This window comes from Selaginella moellendorffii, unplaced genomic scaffold (genome assembly GCF_000143415.4).
Source record: "Selaginella moellendorffii unplaced genomic scaffold, v1.0 SELMOscaffold_0, whole genome shotgun sequence".
Lineage (NCBI taxonomy): Eukaryota > Viridiplantae > Streptophyta > Lycopodiopsida > Selaginellales > Selaginellaceae > Selaginella > Selaginella moellendorffii.
In genome coordinates, this window is record NW_003314261.1 from 5442166 (window position 1) to 5461857 (window position 19692).

Consider the following 19692-nt stretch of genomic DNA (forward strand, 5'->3'; position numbering starts at 1 on the left):
AGGGATTAGGGTTTAGATCCTCGCCTCCCCCCGGCTCCATGGCGAGCGACGCGCAAGAGCCGGCCAAGCGCGCCGAGATCTACACCTACGACGCGAACTGGCCGATCTACGCCATGAACTGGAGCGTGCGCAAGGACTCGCAATTCCGGCTGGGGATTGGCAGCTTTGTTGAGGATTACAGGAACACGGTCCAGATTGTGCAGCTGGACGACGAGAAGAACAAATTCGTGGCGGATTCCCGGCTGTGCTTCGAGCACCCCTACCCGACCACCAAGCTCATGTTCATCCCGGACAAGGAGTGCCAGCGGCCGGATCTAGTGGCGACCTCGGGCGATTTCCTGCGGATATGGCAAGTCGGGGAGGACAAGGTGGAGCTCAAGAGCTTGCTCAACAACAACAAGAACAGTGAGTTTTGCGCGCCGCTCACTTCCTTCGACTGGAACGAGCTCGAGCCCAAGCGCGTAGGAACGTCGAGCATCGACACTACTTGCACGATTTGGGATATAGAGAAGGAAGTGGTGGACACTCAGCTCATCGCCCATGACAAGGAAGTGAACGACATCGCCTGGGGCGGAGTCGGGGTCTTCGCGTCCGTCTCGGCCGATGGCTCCGTGCGAGTTTTCGATCTCCGGGACAAGGAGCACTCGACGATCATCTACGAGAGCCCCCAGCCGGACACGCCGCTGCTGAGACTCGGGTGGAACAAGCAGGATCCGCGCTACATGGCCACCATTTTCATGGACAGCGTCAAGGTGGTGATCTTGGACATCCGCCTGCCGACGCTCCCGGTGGCGGAGCTCCAGCGGCACCAGGGGACCGTGAACGCCATCGCTTGGGCTCCTCACAGTTCCTGTCATATTTGCACCGCGGGTGACGACTCCCAGGCGCTGATCTGGGATTTGTCAAACATGAGCCAGCCGATAGACGGGGGCCTGGATCCGATTCTAGCTTACACCGCGAAGGCCGAGATCAACCAGCTGCAGTGGTCGTCCTCTCAAACAGACTGGGTCGCCATCGCGTTTGCGAGCAAGCTAGAGATTCTTCGAGTCTGAGAGGGGAGAGAAGAGGTGAATCGTCCAGCTGCTGTAGTAGAGTATAAGAAGCAAAGGTATGCTGGTTTTTTTCTCTCTTTTCTGTTTAGCATGGGATTTTGCTGCTCGCCCAGTTGAGCCCCTTGACGGGGAGCCGGATGAGAATCATAGCAAAGTTGGCGATTGCTAAGCAGAAAGCACAGGATGGGCAGACGCAAGCGACCAAGTTCCTGGAAGAACAAGGAAGAAAAAAAAGAGATCTCATCTCAAAGAATAGTTTTTTTTTTTGTTTTTTGAGCAAAGCTTACCCGATCAACCATACAAACATTCCCACCAGGGATAGCAAACATCCCAAAGCTCCAAGTATTCCTCCCACAATGCAGGCGACTGGACCCATGAAGCTTCTTTTGTGTCGTTGGCGTGAGAAGTGGAAACTACCAGTCCACGTCAGCCGTCCGCGTGGCCGCCACGGCAGACGTTATCTTTGTCCGACGTGGCAGGCGCGCGGTCCGTGCGGTGGACGTGCGGCTGGTAATCATCCAGCCGCGCGGTTTGCTGCGCAGTAGCACACGTGGTTTGCTATTTGATACAAGAGCCCTAAAAATCAATCGCTCGCGGGAGAGAAGCTGGGTTATGGCGGCGTGTGATTTCGGCCCCGGTATGTCGATTGGATCTCTCTAGGCGCTCCTTGGTTGCTTCGCTCGACTACAATGCCTCTGGTTGCGAATTCGCTGTCTGCGCCTTCGATTTGCGGTGCCCAATTCCAGCGCCAAGCCTGCTCGCCATCGACCTCATCGGCATCGACAGTGGCATGCTCTTCACGGCACAAAATCTCATCCAGAACAGTGCCGTCGATCACGTCTCAGCCTCGCCGCCGCAGGGCAGGGCTCGCAATCTGCGAGATTGCGGTGGGGCGGCAGGGCGCAGCGGCGGCGGCGGCGGCAGCGGCGGGCGTGGGATCGAGGATCAGAGTGAAAGGGCCGCTCAAGGTGTTCCATGTTCCCAAGAATCCAGAGTTTGATCTCGGGGGCCAGGAGGGAGAGGTGAAAGAGGTTCTCACGAGCTGGAAGGGGAAGATCATCTCCGCGAATTTGCCATACAAGACCCAGTTTGCGCTGAGCATCGACGGCAAGGAGGTGAAGCTGATCGCCCATCTGCGGGAGGACGAATTCGAGGTCATCGGATGATTGAGAGAGATCGAAGCGAAGAATTTGTGAGCGAATTCTTTTTGCGTCTCGTTTGAAATAATATCCAACGACAAGAATGTAGGGTTCTTGTTCTTAGGGCTCTTGTTTTGTTGATCGATGGCGCTCGCTGCGGCTTCCAGAGCTGGAGACTTGGATAATCTCTGCGTGCTGTTGAAGGTACTGGCAGATCGATTCGCAGATCGATAGAATTTGTGTGATTTCTAGGCCGGTGCCGATCCGAATGCGAGAGATAAACGAGGGAAGACTGCGCTTCACGAGGTGCTGCTGCTGATTTCGACGGCCGATCGATCGGATTTTCTTGCAGGCTTGCTCGCAAGGGCATGACAAATGCGTGGAGGCGCTCTTGAGAGCGGGAGCATTGGTATCGGCGCACAAGACAAATGGATTTACGCCTCTTCACTACGCCGCCGCTACTGGTCGAGCTTCGATCATCTCTATTCTTCTTGCCAGGTATGTGATTCCAATCTTTCTTTTCAGCCTCCTAGCTAGTTTATCTAGTTTTGGTTTCAGTGGAGCAAACGCTTGCGATCGCGATCACAAGGGCGAGCAAGCAATCCACCTCGCAGCTCGGGGTGGATTTGTTCCGGCAGTGGAAATTCTTCTCGCTCATGGTGCTTCTGGCAACGCAGCAAGTAACAATGGTCGCACCAGGTACTTTCAAGGTTCTCTTGGTGGTGGTTTTTCACGAAAGAAAAGAAACTCACCGTTTCTTGCTAGTGAAGGCTAGCAGTGTTCATACGGCGTCTCTCCATGGACACGAACTTGTTCTGCGGCTTCTCTTATCGTCCGGAGCTGATCCGGCAGCCTGCGACACTGGAGGCTCTCAACCCATTCATGATGCTGCTGCCGGTGGCCACGTCGGTTGCATGGAGCTCCTGACGCATTTGGGAGCGGATCCAAATGCCAGTGATTGCGCGGGCTGTACTCCTTTGCATCGGGGTTCATCCGCTGGCGAGGTTGACGCTGCTCGATGGCTACTTAAGGTATGAATCGAGAACTTCACAAAGAGCTTTTCTTCTCAATCTATATGTTTTTGGTTTTGTAGCAGAAGGGTGTTGATGCGAACTGTCGAGACAACATCGGATCGACTCCTTTGTACTGGGCTGCGAGCCGTGGACGTGCCGATGTTGTGGCTCTTTTGATCCGCGAAGGCAATGCTGATCCCTCCGCGCCAAATGCACACCGATCTCCACTTCATGTTGCGGCAGGCAAGCCTTTCTAACTTTCTATCCTCCATGAGTCATCAGTGTTGTGGATCTCCCCAGGCTGGAGGCATTTGAGTGTCTGCGATGAGCTACTCAAGGCCGGAGCTGATCCATTGGCAGTCGACAGGGAGGGACTCACTGTTCTTCAAGTTGCCAAGACTGACGACGTTGCGAAACTTCTTGACGAGGTATTCCTTCATTTTTGTCAAAGTTTTCCTATCGCAGTTCGGCAGGAACTGGTTGCGTCGAGATCTTGAGCGCCGAGCTGTGCCTTTCCAGAGGAGCTTGTCTATTTTCTCACTCACGAAGTGGAGGGCTGAGAGTTTTAAGTCTGGACGACACCAATATGATCTGTGGGGCTTAAGTCTTCTCAGGTACGCAACGCAATATCTAGGCAAAGTGCGCCACCCATTGAGAAAAGTCAAACTCTTTTCAAGAGATCGAAGGAGCAAACGGGCAAAAGTCTTTACACAAGCCAATGATTTCTAAACAGCCTCTAACGATCGAAGAGACAAGGTTTTTTAAATGAGTAAATGGATGGAACGAAAGGCTGGCCTTTGCAATCCGACTAGAGATTAACAATTGTCTCATTTGCAACTCTATCAACTTAAATCTTTGTCCAAATGACGGTCATAGGGGTCGTCCCGCATGTAAAAAACAGGACACGCAAGCCCTAGAAATGATTCTTGGGTGAGCAACCAACGGTCGGCTCACTGACAGCTGTCAGGCGTCCCCACGTCAGAGGAACGGTCATAAAAGAATTTGACCACCGGTGATGACGGAATATGCTCCAACGGTTCCTTCAAGCTGGAGCTGAATATTCCCCTCGACATACTTCTAATTTTTATGTTCTCCGTGTGGCTCTCTGGCCGGCGCGTCTTTAGGCTAATTTTTGCTTTCGTCTTCCTTCTTGCGCTTTGATTGATGATCTTTTTGGCGCCTTCGCGTGTCCCGGGGGATTATCCGCCGCCGCGATTCTTGGCCACGGGAGGATAGGCGGAGCTGCCGCGATCGCGATCCAGGCGCAGGTTTTCTCTGGGGAAATCTCCATTGCGATTCCGCAGGATGTCGACGAAAGATCTCGACAGGGAGCAAATGAGCTCCGCATCGGAAAAGAGGGCTTCCGTGTATGCGGGCTGGATCTACCATGTCGGGAGTAACTCCATGGGGTACCAGTTTTGCAATCCGCGGTACCTCGTGATCAAGGGGAAGTATGTGGAGATGTATAAGCGCGATCCCAATGATTTTCCCAGCAAGGTAGATGGATTGCATATTTTTTTGCTATAGAATTAATGTTTTTTGGTGGCCAGAAACCGATTAGAAGGGGCGTGGCTGGGAAATTTACAATGGTGAAGGAAATTGGGAGGCAGATTTTCCATGGCCGGGTAAGGAAAGAAGCTTTCAAAGTTCGTCGGCTTGAAACTTCGTTGTGAAAACAGGTCCTTTATGTGCTTAAGATCTATAGTCGAGTTGACCATGGCAAACATGGTGAAGTAAGTTTTCTTTTCTCTTTTTCGACGTCTTGTGCGAGCTCAACTGAGTTCTTTCTTTCAGATTGCTTGCACCAGCGCTGAGGAAGTCGAAAAATGGATGTCAGCATTCCGTCACGCCAAAGAGGAGGTATGTCAAGAAGGTTCATCTGAATCTTTAGTTCATCGATGTGTTTTGAGCAGGCGGAGTATGTATCGAACAAGCTAAGCTTCATAAACAATGAGACAGAGTAAGCATTGATTGATGCTCTTCTACGATCTCTAAGAGCGGAGGATTTTTTCTCAGGTTTAACGTAAACGGGCCACGATACCACTCTAAATCGTATCTGAGCAAACTTATTTACATTGGACGAGGTAGCTTTTGTTGTTTTGAAAGGAATCAATCTCATCATGGTTTCTGTAGGTCCCGAGTCCTTGCTGCGCCGCCCCTCGATGGTCGCACAGGATCCTCTGCCAGCAGTTTCGTACACTAAGCAAGCTGGTGATGCTGTAGAGCAGACTGATTGGAGATGCTTTCGCACCGTAAACGGTACGTACAGGTCTTAACCAAATCATTTGTGTAAGCCCTTAAAAAATGTATTCTTTCTGTCTCCAGGCTTGAGAATCTTTGAAGACATCAAGGTAGGTTGTATACAACCGGCTCTATCGAGAATGAACTGTTTTTTATTTTGCGTTTGTGCCGCAGTCCGAGAACGGGGCCATAATGAAATCTGTTGGCGTAGTCGAAGCAACGCCAGAAATGATATTCGAGATGATCATGACTCTGGATATTTCTTTGAGGCATCAGTAAGTCTTTGAATTCAATTGCTCTTTCTTTTAAGCCAAGTTGAACCTGCTTATCAGGTGGGACACCTTGACTGGGCAATTGGAGCTTGTGGAGCACATAGATGGGCATACGGACATTGTGTACGGGACGTTTGATCCTAAATACTTCAAGAGGTCGGTTTGTTTTTTTCCAAATCGTAAGTTGCAAAAACGTGTTTTTCTCGTTTTAAAGGTGGAGCAGCCTCTTTAGCTATAAAAGATATTATGTGTTCTCTCGCTATTGGCGTCGGCATCAGGACGGCTCTTACTGTATATATTTTTACCATCTGTCTATGCTTATTCTAATTGCTACGCGTGTTTTGCAGACATTACACAGATGGAAGTTTCTCACAAAGGGGCTCCTCGTAAGCCCGGGTACAGAAAAATCACACTTAATCGTAAGAAGAGATTTTCAGCTTTACTTGACATTCGTGTGGTTTCTTTAGCTGGAGTGTGGGAGATTACTCCCCTCCCATCGAAACCAGGAACTGGGACTCCAAGGTCCCTTGTCACCCAGATCATGGAGATTAAGTCTACCGGCTGGGGCCGCTGGAAGAAAAGCCACTACTCCAAGTTCCACGCGACGGTTCCATATGCAATGCTATGTCGCACGGCAGGTTTGTCTAAATACATGTTGGCAGCTCATCATCGTTGCTTTTTCTGCAGGATTAAGAGAGTACTTCTCCGCAGAAGCCCTGCACGGGGTAGAAGAGCGCCTGGTTACAAAGAGCATCGTTAACCACGATGAATCTACTTGCGAGACAACAAGACTTTCGCAGGTTGAAACCAACGAAGAGTTTTATGACGCTATTACGGCAGGAGATCCAGCCGATGAGGACGACGATGACAGTGAAGAAGAGGAGAAGAAACCGCTGAATAAGGTCCGCATCACCAGACGCAAGAAATATAGGATTACTTTACCACATTGAAGGCCTTCTATATGCCTGCTGTCATCTTTCGTGCAGGTGCGAATGCTGGTCATGTGATGCATTTCATATTCTTGCTTTCTCTTTTGGATTTTCATAATCTTTTGGTTGGAAGTTTCTGATCTGCTGGTGATGTGTAGACAGGATCACACAAGCTTCGAAGGGTTACGTGGGGAGTCATGCTGTTATCTAAACGGCCTCCAGGTTTGAAGCTAGGCTATACTTCAAAGCTTTCCGGATTACTTACTGAGGTTTCAGCTCCCGGGGACAATGGAGAACTTATGTTGGGCTGCTCAGCCATGGAAATAAATATGAAGCTCTTCAAGAGCACTCTTCGCCATCAAAGTTCTGAAAAAGATCAAAACTGCTGGTGCGATCCTGGTGGTCAAGGATTTATGGTTAGAGGGAAGACGTACATGAAAGATTACTTGAAGGTCCGGTTCTTGTATCGTTTTTAGTCACTCACTCACACTACTTTCAGGTGCCTGGAGGAGATCCTCTTTTAAAACTTCTAACAGTCGACTGGCTAAAGTCAGACGATAAGATTGGTGCAATTGCAAAGCATCCGGCGTCTATTGTCCAGGTTTGTTTGATGCTCATTTTTCTTGGGTTCCAATTTATACTCTTGTTCTTTTGTCAGACCCCGGCCGGGAAAGCATTGCCATTCATCTTTGTAGTTAATCTACAGGTATTTCTGCTTTTAGGTGGCAGTTTTTTTCTGCCTAACCGAAAGGAGCATTTTATGAGCAGGTTCCGGCTAAACCGAACTACAGCCTTGTGTTCTATTATGCTGCCGACAGACCAATTCGGCCCGGTTCTCTCCTGGATAAATTTGCGAACGGAGACGACGCATTCAGAAATGCACGGTTCAAACTGATTCCTAGCATTGTAGAGGTAAAATAACACTAGTTAACGTTTTGGTTTTGTTCACATCTTGTATCTATACAGGGGTATTGGGTTGTGAAGCGAGCCGTGGGTACAAAGGCCTGCTTGCTTGGACGAGCCGTGACTTGTCATTACATCCGCGAAGACAATTATTTTGAGGTAAGGATTCATACCAATGCTGCTGAAAACTCATTGCTACTCTGCCAGATTGACGTAGACATAGGATCATCGTCTGTTGCGCGAGGAGTGATTGGATTGGTTCTGGGTTACGTGACAAACATCGTTGTGGATCTTGCTGTCTTGATTGAGGTATGTGAAAGAGAGAGCATACTCTGGAATGGAGATTAATATCGTCTTCGTTCCAGGCCAAAGAAGAGAGTGAACTGCCGGAGTATCTCTTGGGCACAACAAGGATAAACCGCATTGTGCCAGAGGATGCCAAGGCGTACGAGACACCCTTAAATCTTTGTTCAAGGCAGTCACTACCCATGTGACAAAAAAGCATGGTCTGTGGATACAAAATTTTGGTAGACACGACACGACTTGGTCCTGTGCATAATTCTATGCGGTTTGTAAAGAATTCATTTATAAAGTCTTTTACACGTTTGTTCCGGAAAGGTGGCAAGGCTAGCTCTGCATGACCCTCCGCTGGAATTCGATTGGATGACAATGGCTATGTTGAGCACTTACCTGAAATTCAAATAAGTTAGTCCAGTCGTTAAATAGAATTTACCTTTTTAAATGCAAAACCCACCTAGTATTAATATAGCCGATCTGTTTGCAAGAATGTGTGCCATTGTCTCGTCTTGTTGCACCTATCATCTCTTCCAGTGTTTCAATCCTAGAGTTTATTGCTGAAGAGTTTTGAGATAGTCTTGTTCGTTTCCATCATCAACGAACAGTAATATGTTGGTATCCTGCTAAACGCAACTACAGTCAGTTATATCCTATCTAGAAACCGATCCCACCTTGTCTCGCTTTACTAGTCATAACCACAGTTCGGGTGGAGAGATCTATAATCCTACCAAAAAACCATGAGGTAGAATCAGCTACAGATTCGCTCAGATAGTTTCTTACCTCTTCCCAGTTGCCAAGTAGTATCAGCTCTTCTCTCGTTGTTACCTGCATTCACAGCATCTTGCGACATCAACACCTGAATTTCTGCGATCATCAGACATAACTACAATCAAATTAGGAGAGAAAAAAATTTAACCTGCCCATACGTGATCAAAATGGTAGGTGTTTTCCGAGTAATGACCTCCATGCTGCAAGCAGACACAACAGCGTCAGAGAGAAAGAAACAAACAAAGATCATCCGATCGTATTCCAAGGGATATTTCTCACTTCCCAAGCTCACCAAAACTAAAAAGGGGAAGCACTTGCCATGGCTATACATATTGACTATCTTCAAACCTGCTACTCGCTCGAACAGGCTTAATGCTGACATTGTAAATCAAATCAACAGTCACAAGAGGCGAGCCAAATTACTGCTTAGTACCTGGTCAAAAAAGTGGCTGCAGAAATAGTAGCCCGCTAGTCCAAAGAGTCGTGGCAAATGACGCTTAACTTGAGAGTCCATCCCATCTTTAAGAAGTGTGGCTAGATCCTCCTCGGTTGCATCATCGAATGATGCCGACACCACCGCAGCACCTTCAACTGTCTTTCTGCTCTGCTGGAGGGCGCAAATCCCACGTTCAAGCCGAACCATTTTATATAAAAGCTTGGTGCTTTTCGAAAAGCTGAGGAAAAAAACAAGTTACTAGAAATCAAAACAGAGAACTCAGTTACCTTGGCAGAGTCGGATATTCAAATTTTCCGGGGTACAGCTTCCGGCTTCTTGTCACCTCAACAAGGAAAAAGCGAACATCACTGACAATGTAAAACGAAGAAAAGGTAATCAGCCAGAAAGAGTTTCATAGTTTATTAGCTTTGACCCACAAGGTGAAAATTTAGATCGACCTCAGCAGCTTCAGGCACTTCTCTCTTGATGTGGTTCCCTTTGCTGTCCTTTCCTTTCAAGCATTTTAGACCCAGCCTCTTAATCTCGATCGAAGAAGAGCACGCAAACTTTGCAGATCTAATTGGGTGTACAATGCTGTAATGAAACAAAAAAACAATTAATCAATACTTTCAAAAGCACGATTTTTTTACCTTAGTGCTGGAAACTTTTGAAGTAATAAAGGTGAATCTATCACCTTTGTTGCAAACTTGGATATTGTAGTCTATCCATCTTCGCTGAGAGCAAATCAATCCTGCTTGGGAGGTCTTGCTTTTGCATACCAAGAACAATGGCATTTATGCTCTTGATCTAGTCATGAGTTTCCCACGACATCCAGAAGGAGATTTTGAGTAAATACCCTGCCAACAAGAATTAAAAAAAAAAAAGAGTAAAAAGGAAAAAACAACTTACATCGTGCGCATTGCGAGGCATGGGAGAAATGCCAGCCTCAGGTAGCCAAAGTGATGGTTGCTGCTCCGGCCTGCAGAGAAGAAACAAAGCACGAATCAATGAATGGAACAAAAGCTTAGTTCAAAATTAACTTACCTGTCCGATGTTGCAGGAAACTCTGGAGCAGGTGCTGGCGGTGGCTGCTCAGGCCTGAAACGAACAAGAGAGCGAACCCTAGGCCAACCTCCCAACCCTTAAGGCGTTACGGCCTTAAATCCCACAAGCCATGGAATATTCTCGGAATATTCCCGTGGTTCGTGTCATTTTCCCCTCCCTCATGACCCAGCCACATACGGTAGCCTCGAGAAGCTAAACGAGCCTCAAATGAAGGGAGTCCAAGGCAATACGGCCATGGAGAAAAGATGTGCAAACGGCAACACCAACGTCGCAACAAACAGTCACGAAAGAAAGAAAGCAATACGGCTTTCTCACATGACAATACGGTCATGGAAAACAAGAGAATGAGAATAGAACAAACGGCTCAAATCATATAGCAATACGGTTATAGAACTCAATTCTCCCCTTCCTCAGGAATGTCATCCAAGTCATAACCAAAACTCGGAAACACTCTCTTCACGTCATCCTCCGTTTCCCATGTAGCTTCGTCCATGGAATAACCATTCCACTGAACTAACAACTCCCTAGTTGTCTTTCGGCGTGTTTTCACCAATCTTTGAGCAAGAATATTGGCTGGACCAGCCTTCTCTGCATCAATCTCTGGAACCTGGATGATGGACTGATCCACGATATCACCAGAGTGCAAACACGCTTTAAGCTTGCTCACATGGAACGTTGGATGAATCTTCGAACTAACTGGCAAGTCCAAAGTGTATGCAAGATCCCCTACACGCTGTAAAATTGTCCAAGGTCCACAATACCGTGGAGACAACTTAGCACTGCCACCGCCTTTTAATCCTTTTAGAGACCGTTGTGCATCCGACAGCTTAAGGAAAACCTTGTCACCAACTTTGTACTCTTGATGACGACGATGCTCATCAGCCAATCTTTTGTCTCGTTCTTGAGCTTGCCTCATGTTCAATTTTGCCAACTCAAGCTTGTCTTGCATATCCTCCAGGAAATCACAAGCATGAGGAACCCGAACCAAAGCCAAATTCAAACTCACAGGAGACCTAGGCTCATAACCATACATCGCCATAAAAGGAGACATGCCAATAGCCAATTGATGAGCGCTATTGTGAGCAAACTGAAGCAAAGGCAAGTATTTTTCCCATACTCCCTGTCGAGTCAAGTTTCCCACAAAAGACCGTAGCATATCTTCTAATAGCTGATTCATGCGCTCTGTCTGCCCATCAGATTGTGGATGCTCACCACTACTCATGCTCAGTTTAGTCTCTAGTTTTTCAAAGACCGTTTGCCAAAACTTGGACGTGAACTTAGGATCCCGATCACTCACAATGTCACCCGGCAAACCATAGAGACTGAATAACCGGTCTACAAACAACTGAGCAAGTTCAGAAGCTTTTATCGTTGTCTTCACAGGAAGCTTTTATCGTTGTCTTCACAGGGAAGAAGTGAGCCATCTTCGTCAAACGATCCACAACAACCCAAATAGCATCATTTCCTCGAAAGGTTTTGGGCAAACCAGTGATAAAGTCCATATCCCACTTATTCTCGGGTACACGTAAAGGATGATAGAGGCCAGCGAGCTTCTGATGATCAACTTTGACCGCCTGGCAGGTCAAACAACCACGTACGTACTTCTCAACATCTGACTTCATCCCAGGCCAAAAGAAATGCCTCTTCACCAACATATACGTTCTCAATACCCCCGGATGCCCAGCACTTGGAACATCATGACACTCAACCAAAATCCGTTTGATGAGTTTGTCAACACGAGGAACCACAACACGTCCCTTCTTCACCAGGATTCCATCTCGTATTTTGAATGACGCAAACTTGTCACCCTTCAAATCTGTAGAGGCGTCCCTCAACAAAACCTTCGCGCGAATACCAGTGATAAAGGAGTCGAAGTCAGCAAACTCCTTAAGCTCATCCAAGAGATCGTTGGATAGCTTCACGAACGAGATAGAATTTACCATCCTGAATAACACATCAGCCACCTTATTGTCACCTCCATGCTTGTACCGGATCTTAATAGACATTTCCTGCAGGAATTCTTGCCAACGAGCAAGGCGGCCTCGAAGATCCACATCTGGAGAGACTGATGATCTGAAACTACATGGAAGTCCGATCCATATAGATAATGTCGCCATTCTTGAGTAGGTCAATTCTGCTGTGTGATATCAAACTTGTGGCTCATGAAGGCAAGAGACTGCCTAACTTGAAGCAATACGGCCTCAAAAGCACTATCACTCACATCATTGCCTATAATTTCCACCACAGTCACCTTATTATTCATTGACCCCTTCAGAACAATCCTTGCTCTGATGTCCAGCTCTATGGCAACGAAAACAATTGCCCTCCGCCTTGTCTTTCTCTCGCTGGTCCAAACGAAGTTTCTTAGCTTCACTGCCATCTTCATGCTTCGAGCCACAACGGATTAACGACCGTTTCTTCCCCAAATATGAAGAATTAGCAAGCTGGTCATCACGTTGACTACTTCGTGGACTATCTCGTTGACCAGAGTTGACCGAGTTGACTGACGGTTCGGGCGAAAAGATCTGAGCCTTAGTGATAGCATCAGTCAATGTTGCTGGAAAATCCTTCTTGACCTTCTACTGCACATCCACTGAGCTCAATCCTTTGATAAAACATTGCACCTTTAGCAGCTCATTATAGGTGCCCGTGAGACTAAGGCAAAGATCACGGAACTTGCGGGCATACGCATCCAAAGACAAAGTCCCCTGCCGGATCTCTAACAACTGATTCACGAGATCAACCTCTTCAAACTTCTTGACAAACGAAGCGCGGAAAACCTTTGTCAAATCAGTCCAAGACGTCGGCGTCGGATTAGCTTTGATGTAGTTCTTCCACCACGAAGAAGCATGGCCCGTAAGCTTCGTCACAAAGAAATCTATCTTCACCTATCCTCACAAGGATTGTGAGACCAACAACTTTCCCACAATTCCAACCAAGAATCAACCTCTTGACTATCACAAACATCTGGTGATGATTTCCATTCCACGATACCATAATCCTTGGCATGCTTGACGTACCAATGGTAATCACGGACATGAGATTGATTCAACCCTTGAGGGTTCATGCGAAGCAAGAAATCCTTGATGAGATTGACGGAATCCTTAACCTCCTTTATGTCGCTTTGAACTGTAGAAATCTGGCGTCCTTGCCGCACAACAACATCATCAAGAGTCTCTTCTGCATCGTCATGGCTATCCTCACTAACGCCATACTCCTCATCAGGATCAATATCTTGCTCTCCCGCCATCCCCAAAAGAACGTGCTGCTCCGATACCAATGAAACGAACAAGAGAGCGAACCCTAGGCCAACCTCCCAACCCTTAAGGCGTTACGGCCTTAAATCCCACAGGCCATGGAATATTCTCGGAATATTCCCGTGGTTCGTGTCAAGGCCGCTGCTCCACTGCTGGAAATTCCGGCTCTAGTGCTGGGGCCGAAGTGGCTGGGTTGACTGTTGAGTTGACTTTGGACCAAGCCTGCAGAGAAGAAACAAAGTGAGAATCAATGAATGAAACATAAGTTTATACTTTACCTGTCCGATGTTGCAAGAATTCGCAGCTGCTCTGGCTCTGCTGCTGATGGCTCCACGGGCTGCTGCTCAGATGTTGATGCTGATGCTAGCGGCTGTGGGGCTGGCAGAAGTAATGGCTGCAAGCATCACAAAAATCATCACAAAAAATCAACTCCAAAATTCACTCCTCTTTTAGTAATTTTCACAAGCTTTGAAGGTTTTATGTTTTCATGATAAGGTGAGTCTTAATGTTTTACTGATAATAAAAAATTGTGACTGATTAACTTTTTGAATTCAAATACAAGAGATTATTTTGCTTCATTGATAACACTCCAAAATTATAAAAATATAACTTGCTCAATTCTGAAGAATGCAAAAAATCTTTGCACTATTATATATTGTTGTTTAACAGTTGAAATCTTATTAGTTTTTTCTATTATTATAATTCTGTTCCAATTGTAAAAGTCTAGTGAAATCAGAATGAGAAGATGGTGCCTGTTCCCAGGAGCTCACCCTTAATCAAATTCACTTTGAAGTTGAGGTACTCATGATGTTTATATGTGTGCCTTGCCACCACTTTGGATTAAATTCCACGTTTTGCACGAGAATGCATTGGATTGGATTAAGCCAGCTTCAAAAATAAAAATGAAATCATTTGTGTTTTGATTATCTATAGTAATGCTTTCAGTGTATTATCAAATGGAAAGCCTTTGACAAAATTCTTGCTAGGATTTGCGATGCCAAGTTTGTAGAATGATTTTCTTTCTTGAATTTTCGGAAAGCAAGGGTTTAATTTAAAGTTGATATTTTAGAAGTTAACTCGTATGAATTGATCAGATTAATCCTTGCTTTTCGGGAGAGCTGGAGATTGTTGCATTCTTGTAGCTCTGTCAACCACAAGAAAAAACTTGGAAAAGAAGGAAGAACGTACATGGAGAAATAGAAAACGAAACACCAGCAGTTGCTTGTTGCTGCGGTCGTCTTTGAAAATTTGCCGTCGTGTTTCCTCGTAACATTAGCATCAGGAAATTCTATGAGAAGAGAAATAGGAAGAAGAAAAGGAAAAAATCTTGACAAAGTTTACCAGTTTAACGACAGCTCAACCATTTCAGTTCCGCTAGAGCATTCGCATCAGGAACCCCGAGAATGCATAAAATCTTTCCCGGCACGACAATAAATGCTGCAAATCAACCGGAATGAAGTTTGGAACATGCTATAGAAAACCACAAAAAAACTCTGACCTCTCCCGGTGTTCTCGCGCTCCGCTGAAAACTTTGTCCTCCAAAGCCTGCTGCTCACGCAAAGATTGTCAGCAACAAAGAAATTCTTTCGAAGAACACAAGAATCACCTCAATGGTGCGACTGCCGGTGTAAACTTAAAGAACCGTTTTGTTGCGAGGGGCCAAAGCCTGCGTTTTCCAAGTTGTGGTGGATGGTACTCCTTTGCAATGTCTGTTAATGCCGGAAGGAGATTAACTAGGCCAAAAACTCGAGCATACCAAAGATGGTGTTCATCGTCTCCCCGAGAATGCCCACATATTTGTCCGAAAAGAGGAAGAACACTGCATAACAAAAGGAGCTTTGTGACAAACCAAATATATTTCCCAGGCAGAAGAGCATTTACCGTCAGCTTGATCCGATTCGCGTTTCTATACGAGCAAATTTTCCCCAGCTGCGAGCCACCGGATCACACGTTTAAATCCCAAGAGCAAAAGAAAGTGCTCTCGTGCGCGCTCGTGTCAGTACCTTGCTTTTGAAAAGCTCGAGGGGGGAAAAGCCTTGATCAAACCAATGTCCTCCTTGGATAGCTCAAGATTCGAGCGCTTCAAGGCTCTCTTCCTTTCTGCGAGGATCGAGAGAATCAACGAGGAAAAAGAGAATGATAGAAAGAAATTTACCAAGTAGCCCTAAACTTCGCTTTTGTGACACGTGTAAACCCCAAGGTTTTTAGGGTTCTACGAGTTTTTTTGAAAAATTCTCTCTCGATTTTTGTTACTGATCGATCATGGGGAGTGGAAGATCGCCATGCTCGCTTGCTCAGGTATGGAAGTTTTTCTTCTCTTCTTTTCTCACTTAGAGGTTCTCGGTACAGATTGATTGAATGAATGGAGCTATGAGATCCTGTGTGTCTATTCCAACCCAGGGGTTTCCTTGGAATCCCTTGCCTATCTCTACGATCCACCTCTGGTCGATTCGATCAAACCTGGAAAATTTTGGGGAGCTAGAGGCCCGATGAGGCCAGGGTTATGTGCCGGTCCACCGCATCTATCAGCTTCGTTGCCACTTGACCCGCAAAGGTAGATGTTCCTTCCATTATCTGCAAGAACAAACAAGGAAGCTTAGATCGTTTCTTTCCAAAGCTTCTAATGGATATCGCACAGGTCGATCGATCGACCAAGAACGAAAGATGGAAACTTGAGAGACGAGCGAGAGCTGGAAGATTACTGGCCTACCTTGGTGTTGAACATGAAAATGTGGTGCTCGCCAATGCTGGCTCCATTGGCATGGAGCAAATCGAGGTGGAGCTCGTTCAAGCTCCTCAGCACCGCCAGGAGCACGTAGTTCCGCCGCCTCCGCTGGGTGAGCTTGATGTTTACTTCGTCGTCCACGATCCTGACGTCGATTTGCGTTCCCATCTGTGACGTTCTTTGCAGCCAGGAGCTCCGGAGCTGCGAGCCATCGCCCAGGAAAGTTGTCTCCTTGGACACTCGCGTCCCTCCCGGCTGGATGGCGGAGCTGCTCTCCATGTCCGTGACACCACCACCCTCGGAAGGATTGTCCGGCGACGCCTTGCAGCGCCTCTTGTTGGATCCACGCCGCTTCTCCTCGACTAGCAGCTGCAACTCCTGGACGGTTCTCTTGAGCTCCTTGACATACTCGATGGCGTCCGCGACGATGGAAGCTCTATCAGCCTGCGAAGGTTAGTTGGGTGAGAAGTGAGAATAGATCGATCGACGAACAGGAAAAAATGAAGCCAAAAAGGAATGCAGCACAGGATAATGGATCGATCGACAAGAGGAAAAAAAGAAGCAAAAAGAAAGGGAAATGCAGCACAGGAGAGTTCTATATGCAAGGGTGGCCAGGCTGAAGATAAGAACCTTTGAGGGGTTGGGGACCAAGGATCTCAATGTCTGATACTTCTCGTTGAGATACTCACGCCGCTGCCGCTCCGTCGCGAAGTGATTGATGCCTCGGTTCTCGGCTCCTTTGCCGAAAGTGAAGTCCCTCTTCTCGAACAGGCTCGGGAAGAGGCGGCCCTCTTCGTGGCCGCCGCTGGTATCCCGGTCTTCCAAGTCGAGCAAGCCGGGAGGACGCATTATACCGGACTTTGAGCTCAGGTGGTGGTCGGAAGCATGAGGCAAGGTGTGAAGCAAATGCCTGAAGGAAGGCTGTGGAAGCAATTGCTGGCCGTGGACATGAGAAGAGTCGCCAATCTCTGCTGCGGTGGTGAAGGACGACAAGGCTCCTTGATGGCTCAGCTTCTTGGAGCTGACGGAGTTGAATGGCCCGGAGATGGTTCCTCCCGGCAGCGACGATGAGGCACAGCGCGGGAGCTGGAGGAGGCTCAGGAGCTCCGACTCTCTCCGGAACTTTGGTGGAGTGGAGTTGCCGAAGAAGTTTTGCTGCTGGACTTGGATGTGCTGCTGCTGCATAAGCATCTCCTGGAGGACATGGACGTTTTCTTCCCAGGTGGTGGCGGTGGCGGTGGAGGAGGCAGCGGTGGTGGTGTTGGCGGTGGTCTGCTGCTGGCTGTTTGCTGGTTGCTGCTGCTGCAACATGTCGTGGAGAAGCTGGCCATTGTCATCCAATTCGAATTCCACCGAAGGGACGTGCAGCTCCGAGCTAAGTTGCGGAGCGTCGCTGTGGATTTCTCCCAGCGCCAGATTCGAGGCCTCGAGTTGCTTCTCGAGCGTGTCTGTGAGATCCAGCAAACCGGTGCCATTGTCCGAATCCAGGCCCCCCTCCAGCGTGAAACTCTCCGAGGAGCGAGCAAAGTAGTTGTGATCCTCGTAAAGCGTGGTAGCCCCAAAATGCTGCATTATGATCCTTCGCCTGGGCAGGAGACAACGAGTAGAGAAGGATGTGTCAACGAGTGGAGAAGAAGAACAAGAACAAGAACAAGGTGCTGGAGGCATGGTGAGAACAAATTTTGTTTTCCACAGTACCTTGTTTCTGATGTTTTCTCTGCTGCCTAGTTCATCTTGACGACGACAAAGTACCTCGGCTCCTGGTTCGCTGGTATGAACACCTCCCTGGAGGAAAGAAGGCGACGAAGAAGAAGAAGAAGACAACGGGACATTCAACAATATATAGCGACCGAGGCCGCTCCGTTCCGTTTCCCTCTTCTGTTCCGGTGCACGGTAGCAACGAACTCGGTTGCACGCAAACCAGTACTCGGAGTACCTCGGCTCATCTCGTTTTCTTCCACTTCATTCCAGCTCTGTTCTTTATTCCCTGCGAGTGAGGTGAGCTTCAAGGTGGGAAAGCGTCGGCGTTTACGTTTGTCTTCTTTTTGTCTTTCCTTTTTCCTGTTTTTCTTTTCTTTTCTTTTCTTTTCTTTCTTTTGTGCTTCTCTACTGACGGATGATATCGTAATTGTCCAGGCTCCGGCACCAGCAGGGTTACAACTCTTGGACAGTAGAGGGAAGACCATGCACATAGGAGACTATCGTGCCCGCTATGTGCTGGCTTTCTAGGAGGCACGGAGCGAGGACCGGCTGGTACAGTAAATGTCCCAGCCCCTGACATACCTTACGAAGTTAAAACGACGAACGCATACGAGAGGTACGTCATACATCCGTCATGCTTTACTCTTGTGCTTTGAGAATTTGTGCCTCGCTTCATACATCCGTCGTGCTTAAGTTGTGGTGCTTAGAGATTTTTGTGCTTGTGACATGGAGACGCCTTCTTTTGCATCTCTGTTTGCTTGTCTTTTGCTTGTGCTTCTTGTTTAGTTGAACCAGGCTTTGTGCTTGGCAGGACAGAATCCGATTCCCGTTTCTTGGCCTGGGTCAAAAATTAATCGTCTGGCATCTTTACTGCTGCCGAGCAAAGCTAAGTGGTTTTTTCGTTTAGCAGTTTGCATGGTATTTTAGTTTTCTCGATTCGCATCGACTCTTTTCGCCGGGCTTCTGATTTCAGTCAGAGTTGCGAGAAAATTGTCCTTAAGTTAGACGTTTCTGTCCCCGCACTTGCAAGCCGTCATATGATCTGAATAGAACCGTATGTGTCTGTCGTCCCCCCGTTGCTTACGTCTCTTGATTTGAAGGGAATTTTTTTTTCCAAGGCTCGCGAAACCGTGTCTACAGAGCTTCGCTTTTGGATGCTTCCGCATTGAGCCAGCACCACCATCATTTTCTAAAGGGGCACCTATCATGTGAACTCTTTGTCATTTCTTGCTTGCCAAGCCTATGTTTGGTGTGATGTGCAGCGGGTACTCAAACTCTGCCTGCCAAAGCTTGCGTGCTTATCTTTGATAGTTAACTAATCCCCCTCTCACTCTCCCTCCTTGCAGGCAGTAAGGCCATCTTCGTTGCTGTGCCGGCATGCAAATTAAAGCTCATCTCGTCCCCGCAAGCTCTCTACATCCCAGTACTCGCGAACGATTATGAACTGGCATCATGGTCTTCCACCAAACTCGTCCAACATGAGTAGCCGGAGGGGAACAGTATACTTGAAGAAAGGAGGGGGAATATATATATATGCCCAAAGCATATATATATATATATATATATATCATTCCCAGTCCTCTCGCCAGTCTACGACTTCGACTGGCAACTACAACAAAGGAAAGACACAATTTTGGCGAGAAGAAAACAGAGGAAAGCAAAAGGTGGAGGGAGGCACAGATTAAACTGGAGCATCGCAGAATCAAAACAGGAACAGCACCTATCACTTTCCGGGGGGAGGCATTGGAATTTTGGTAGGTGGCAGCGTCTCCATCGCGAAATCATTGGAAGGGATGAAGATATGGATCTCTAGTCAAGGCGCTGGGAGGGGTATCTTATACACTTTCATCAGTTTTTGGGAGGAGGAGGACGAGAAGGGGTCAAAGTTGGTTCC

At 47.5% G+C, this 19692-nt stretch overlaps 5 protein-coding genes across 12 annotated transcripts in view; 4 read left to right on the forward strand and 1 right to left on the reverse strand.

Moving 5' to 3' along the window:
- Positions 1–1378, forward strand: part of LOC9642659 (WD repeat-containing protein LWD1) — a 1595-nt gene extending 217 nt beyond the window's left edge. The window contains exons 2-3 of one of the 2 annotated variants that reach the window (XR_002991745.1): positions 1–1108; positions 1166–1378. The exon at positions 1–1108 is cut by the window's left edge and continues 1 nt beyond it. Coding sequence is in view for 1 of the 2 variants with exons in the window: in XM_024669555.1 (XP_024525323.1) it covers positions 39–1052 (1014 nt within the window). In the remaining variant the exon portion in view is untranslated. The other variant, XM_024669555.1, reaches the window with a different exon arrangement.
- A 258-nt stretch (positions 1379–1636) lies between these two features.
- LOC9642660 (ferredoxin-thioredoxin reductase, variable chain) lies at positions 1637–2319 on the forward strand. Its single transcript, XM_002960515.2, has one exon. It carries the CDS (start codon positions 1742–1744, stop codon positions 2216–2218), a length of 477 nt encoding a protein of 158 aa, XP_002960561.2. The 5' UTR covers positions 1637–1741; the 3' UTR covers positions 2219–2319.
- Positions 2311–4077, forward strand: LOC9642661 (serine/threonine-protein phosphatase 6 regulatory ankyrin repeat subunit B). Of its 6 annotated transcripts, none has more exons than XM_024669568.1 (8): positions 2311–2395; positions 2444–2497; positions 2544–2689; positions 2738–2901; positions 2957–3222; positions 3285–3447; positions 3505–3632; positions 3678–4077. In XM_024669568.1, the coding sequence occupies exons 1-8, from the start codon at positions 2336–2338 to the stop codon at positions 3699–3701; spliced, it is 1005 nt and encodes a 334-aa protein (XP_024525336.1). In that variant the 5' UTR covers positions 2311–2335; the 3' UTR covers positions 3702–4077. The 6 variants fall into 6 exon arrangements, with proteins under 6 accessions (XP_024525336.1, XP_024525341.1, XP_024525352.1 ...); XM_024669573.1 differs by having other exon boundaries at positions 3288–3447; XM_024669584.1 differs by having other exon boundaries at positions 2738–2890; positions 2970–3222.
- Positions 4078–4292: 215 nt separating this feature from the next.
- LOC9642662 (protein ENHANCED DISEASE RESISTANCE 2) lies at positions 4293–8166 on the forward strand. 2 transcript variants are annotated; one of them, XM_024674999.1, is made up of 22 exons: positions 4293–4701; positions 4755–4829; positions 4884–4937; positions 4999–5064; positions 5118–5164; positions 5221–5288; positions 5338–5463; positions 5530–5555; positions 5620–5720; positions 5778–5873; positions 5932–6008; positions 6065–6136; positions 6185–6355; positions 6405–6619; positions 6805–6868; positions 6923–7098; positions 7146–7247; positions 7305–7352; positions 7415–7558; positions 7613–7708; positions 7757–7858; positions 7915–8166. In XM_024674999.1, exons 1-22 carry the CDS (start codon positions 4510–4512, stop codon positions 8041–8043), a joined length of 2247 nt encoding a protein of 748 aa, XP_024530767.1. In that variant the 5' UTR covers positions 4293–4509; the 3' UTR covers positions 8044–8166. The 2 variants fall into 2 exon arrangements, with proteins under 2 accessions (XP_024530767.1, XP_024530765.1); XM_024674997.1 differs by having other exon boundaries at positions 6065–6355.
- A 7487-nt stretch (positions 8167–15653) lies between these two features.
- LOC9642664 (transcription factor EAT1) lies at positions 15654–17336 on the reverse strand. Its single transcript, XM_024673983.1, has 3 exons — positions 16728–17336; positions 16083–16541; positions 15654–15946 (listed from the first exon to the last, which is right to left on the reverse strand). Exons 1-3 carry the CDS (start codon positions 17286–17288, stop codon positions 15851–15853), a joined length of 1116 nt encoding a protein of 371 aa, XP_024529751.1. The 5' UTR covers positions 17289–17336; the 3' UTR covers positions 15654–15850.
- Positions 17337–19692: the final 2356 nt, after the last annotated feature.

Coding starts and splice junctions, on each gene's coding strand:
- LOC9642660 (XM_002960515.2), top strand. CDS start 1,742: ATGCCTCTGGTTGCGAATTCGCTGTCTGCGCCTTCGATTTGCGGTGCC.
- LOC9642661 (XM_024669568.1), top strand. CDS start 2,336: ATGGCGCTCGCTGCGGCTTCCAGAGCTGGAGACTTGGATAATCTCTGC. Junction 2,396..2,443: donor ATCTCTGCGTGCTGTTGAAG/GTACTGGCAGAT, acceptor TGTGATTTCTAG/GCCGGTGCCGATCCGAATGC. Junction 3,223..3,284: donor CTGCTCGATGGCTACTTAAG/GTATGAATCGAG, acceptor TTGGTTTTGTAG/CAGAAGGGTGTTGATGCGAA.
- LOC9642662 (XM_024674997.1), top strand. CDS start 4,510: ATGTCGACGAAAGATCTCGACAGGGAGCAAATGAGCTCCGCATCGGAA. Junction 6,869..6,922: donor GTTATCTAAACGGCCTCCAG/GTTTGAAGCTAG, acceptor CTGAGGTTTCAG/CTCCCGGGGACAATGGAGAA. Junction 7,353..7,414: donor TCTTTGTAGTTAATCTACAG/GTATTTCTGCTT, acceptor TTTTATGAGCAG/GTTCCGGCTAAACCGAACTA.
- LOC9642664 (XM_024673983.1), bottom strand. CDS start 17,288: ATGCTTATGCAGCAGCAGCACATCCAAGTCCAGCAGCAAAACTTCTTC. Junction 16,542..16,727: donor TGGTCCCCAACCCCTCAAAG/GTTCTTATCTTC, acceptor TAACCTTCGCAG/GCTGATAGAGCTTCCATCGT. Junction 15,947..16,082: donor TTTTCATGTTCAACACCAAG/GTAGGCCAGTAA, acceptor TTGTTCTTGCAG/ATAATGGAAGGAACATCTAC.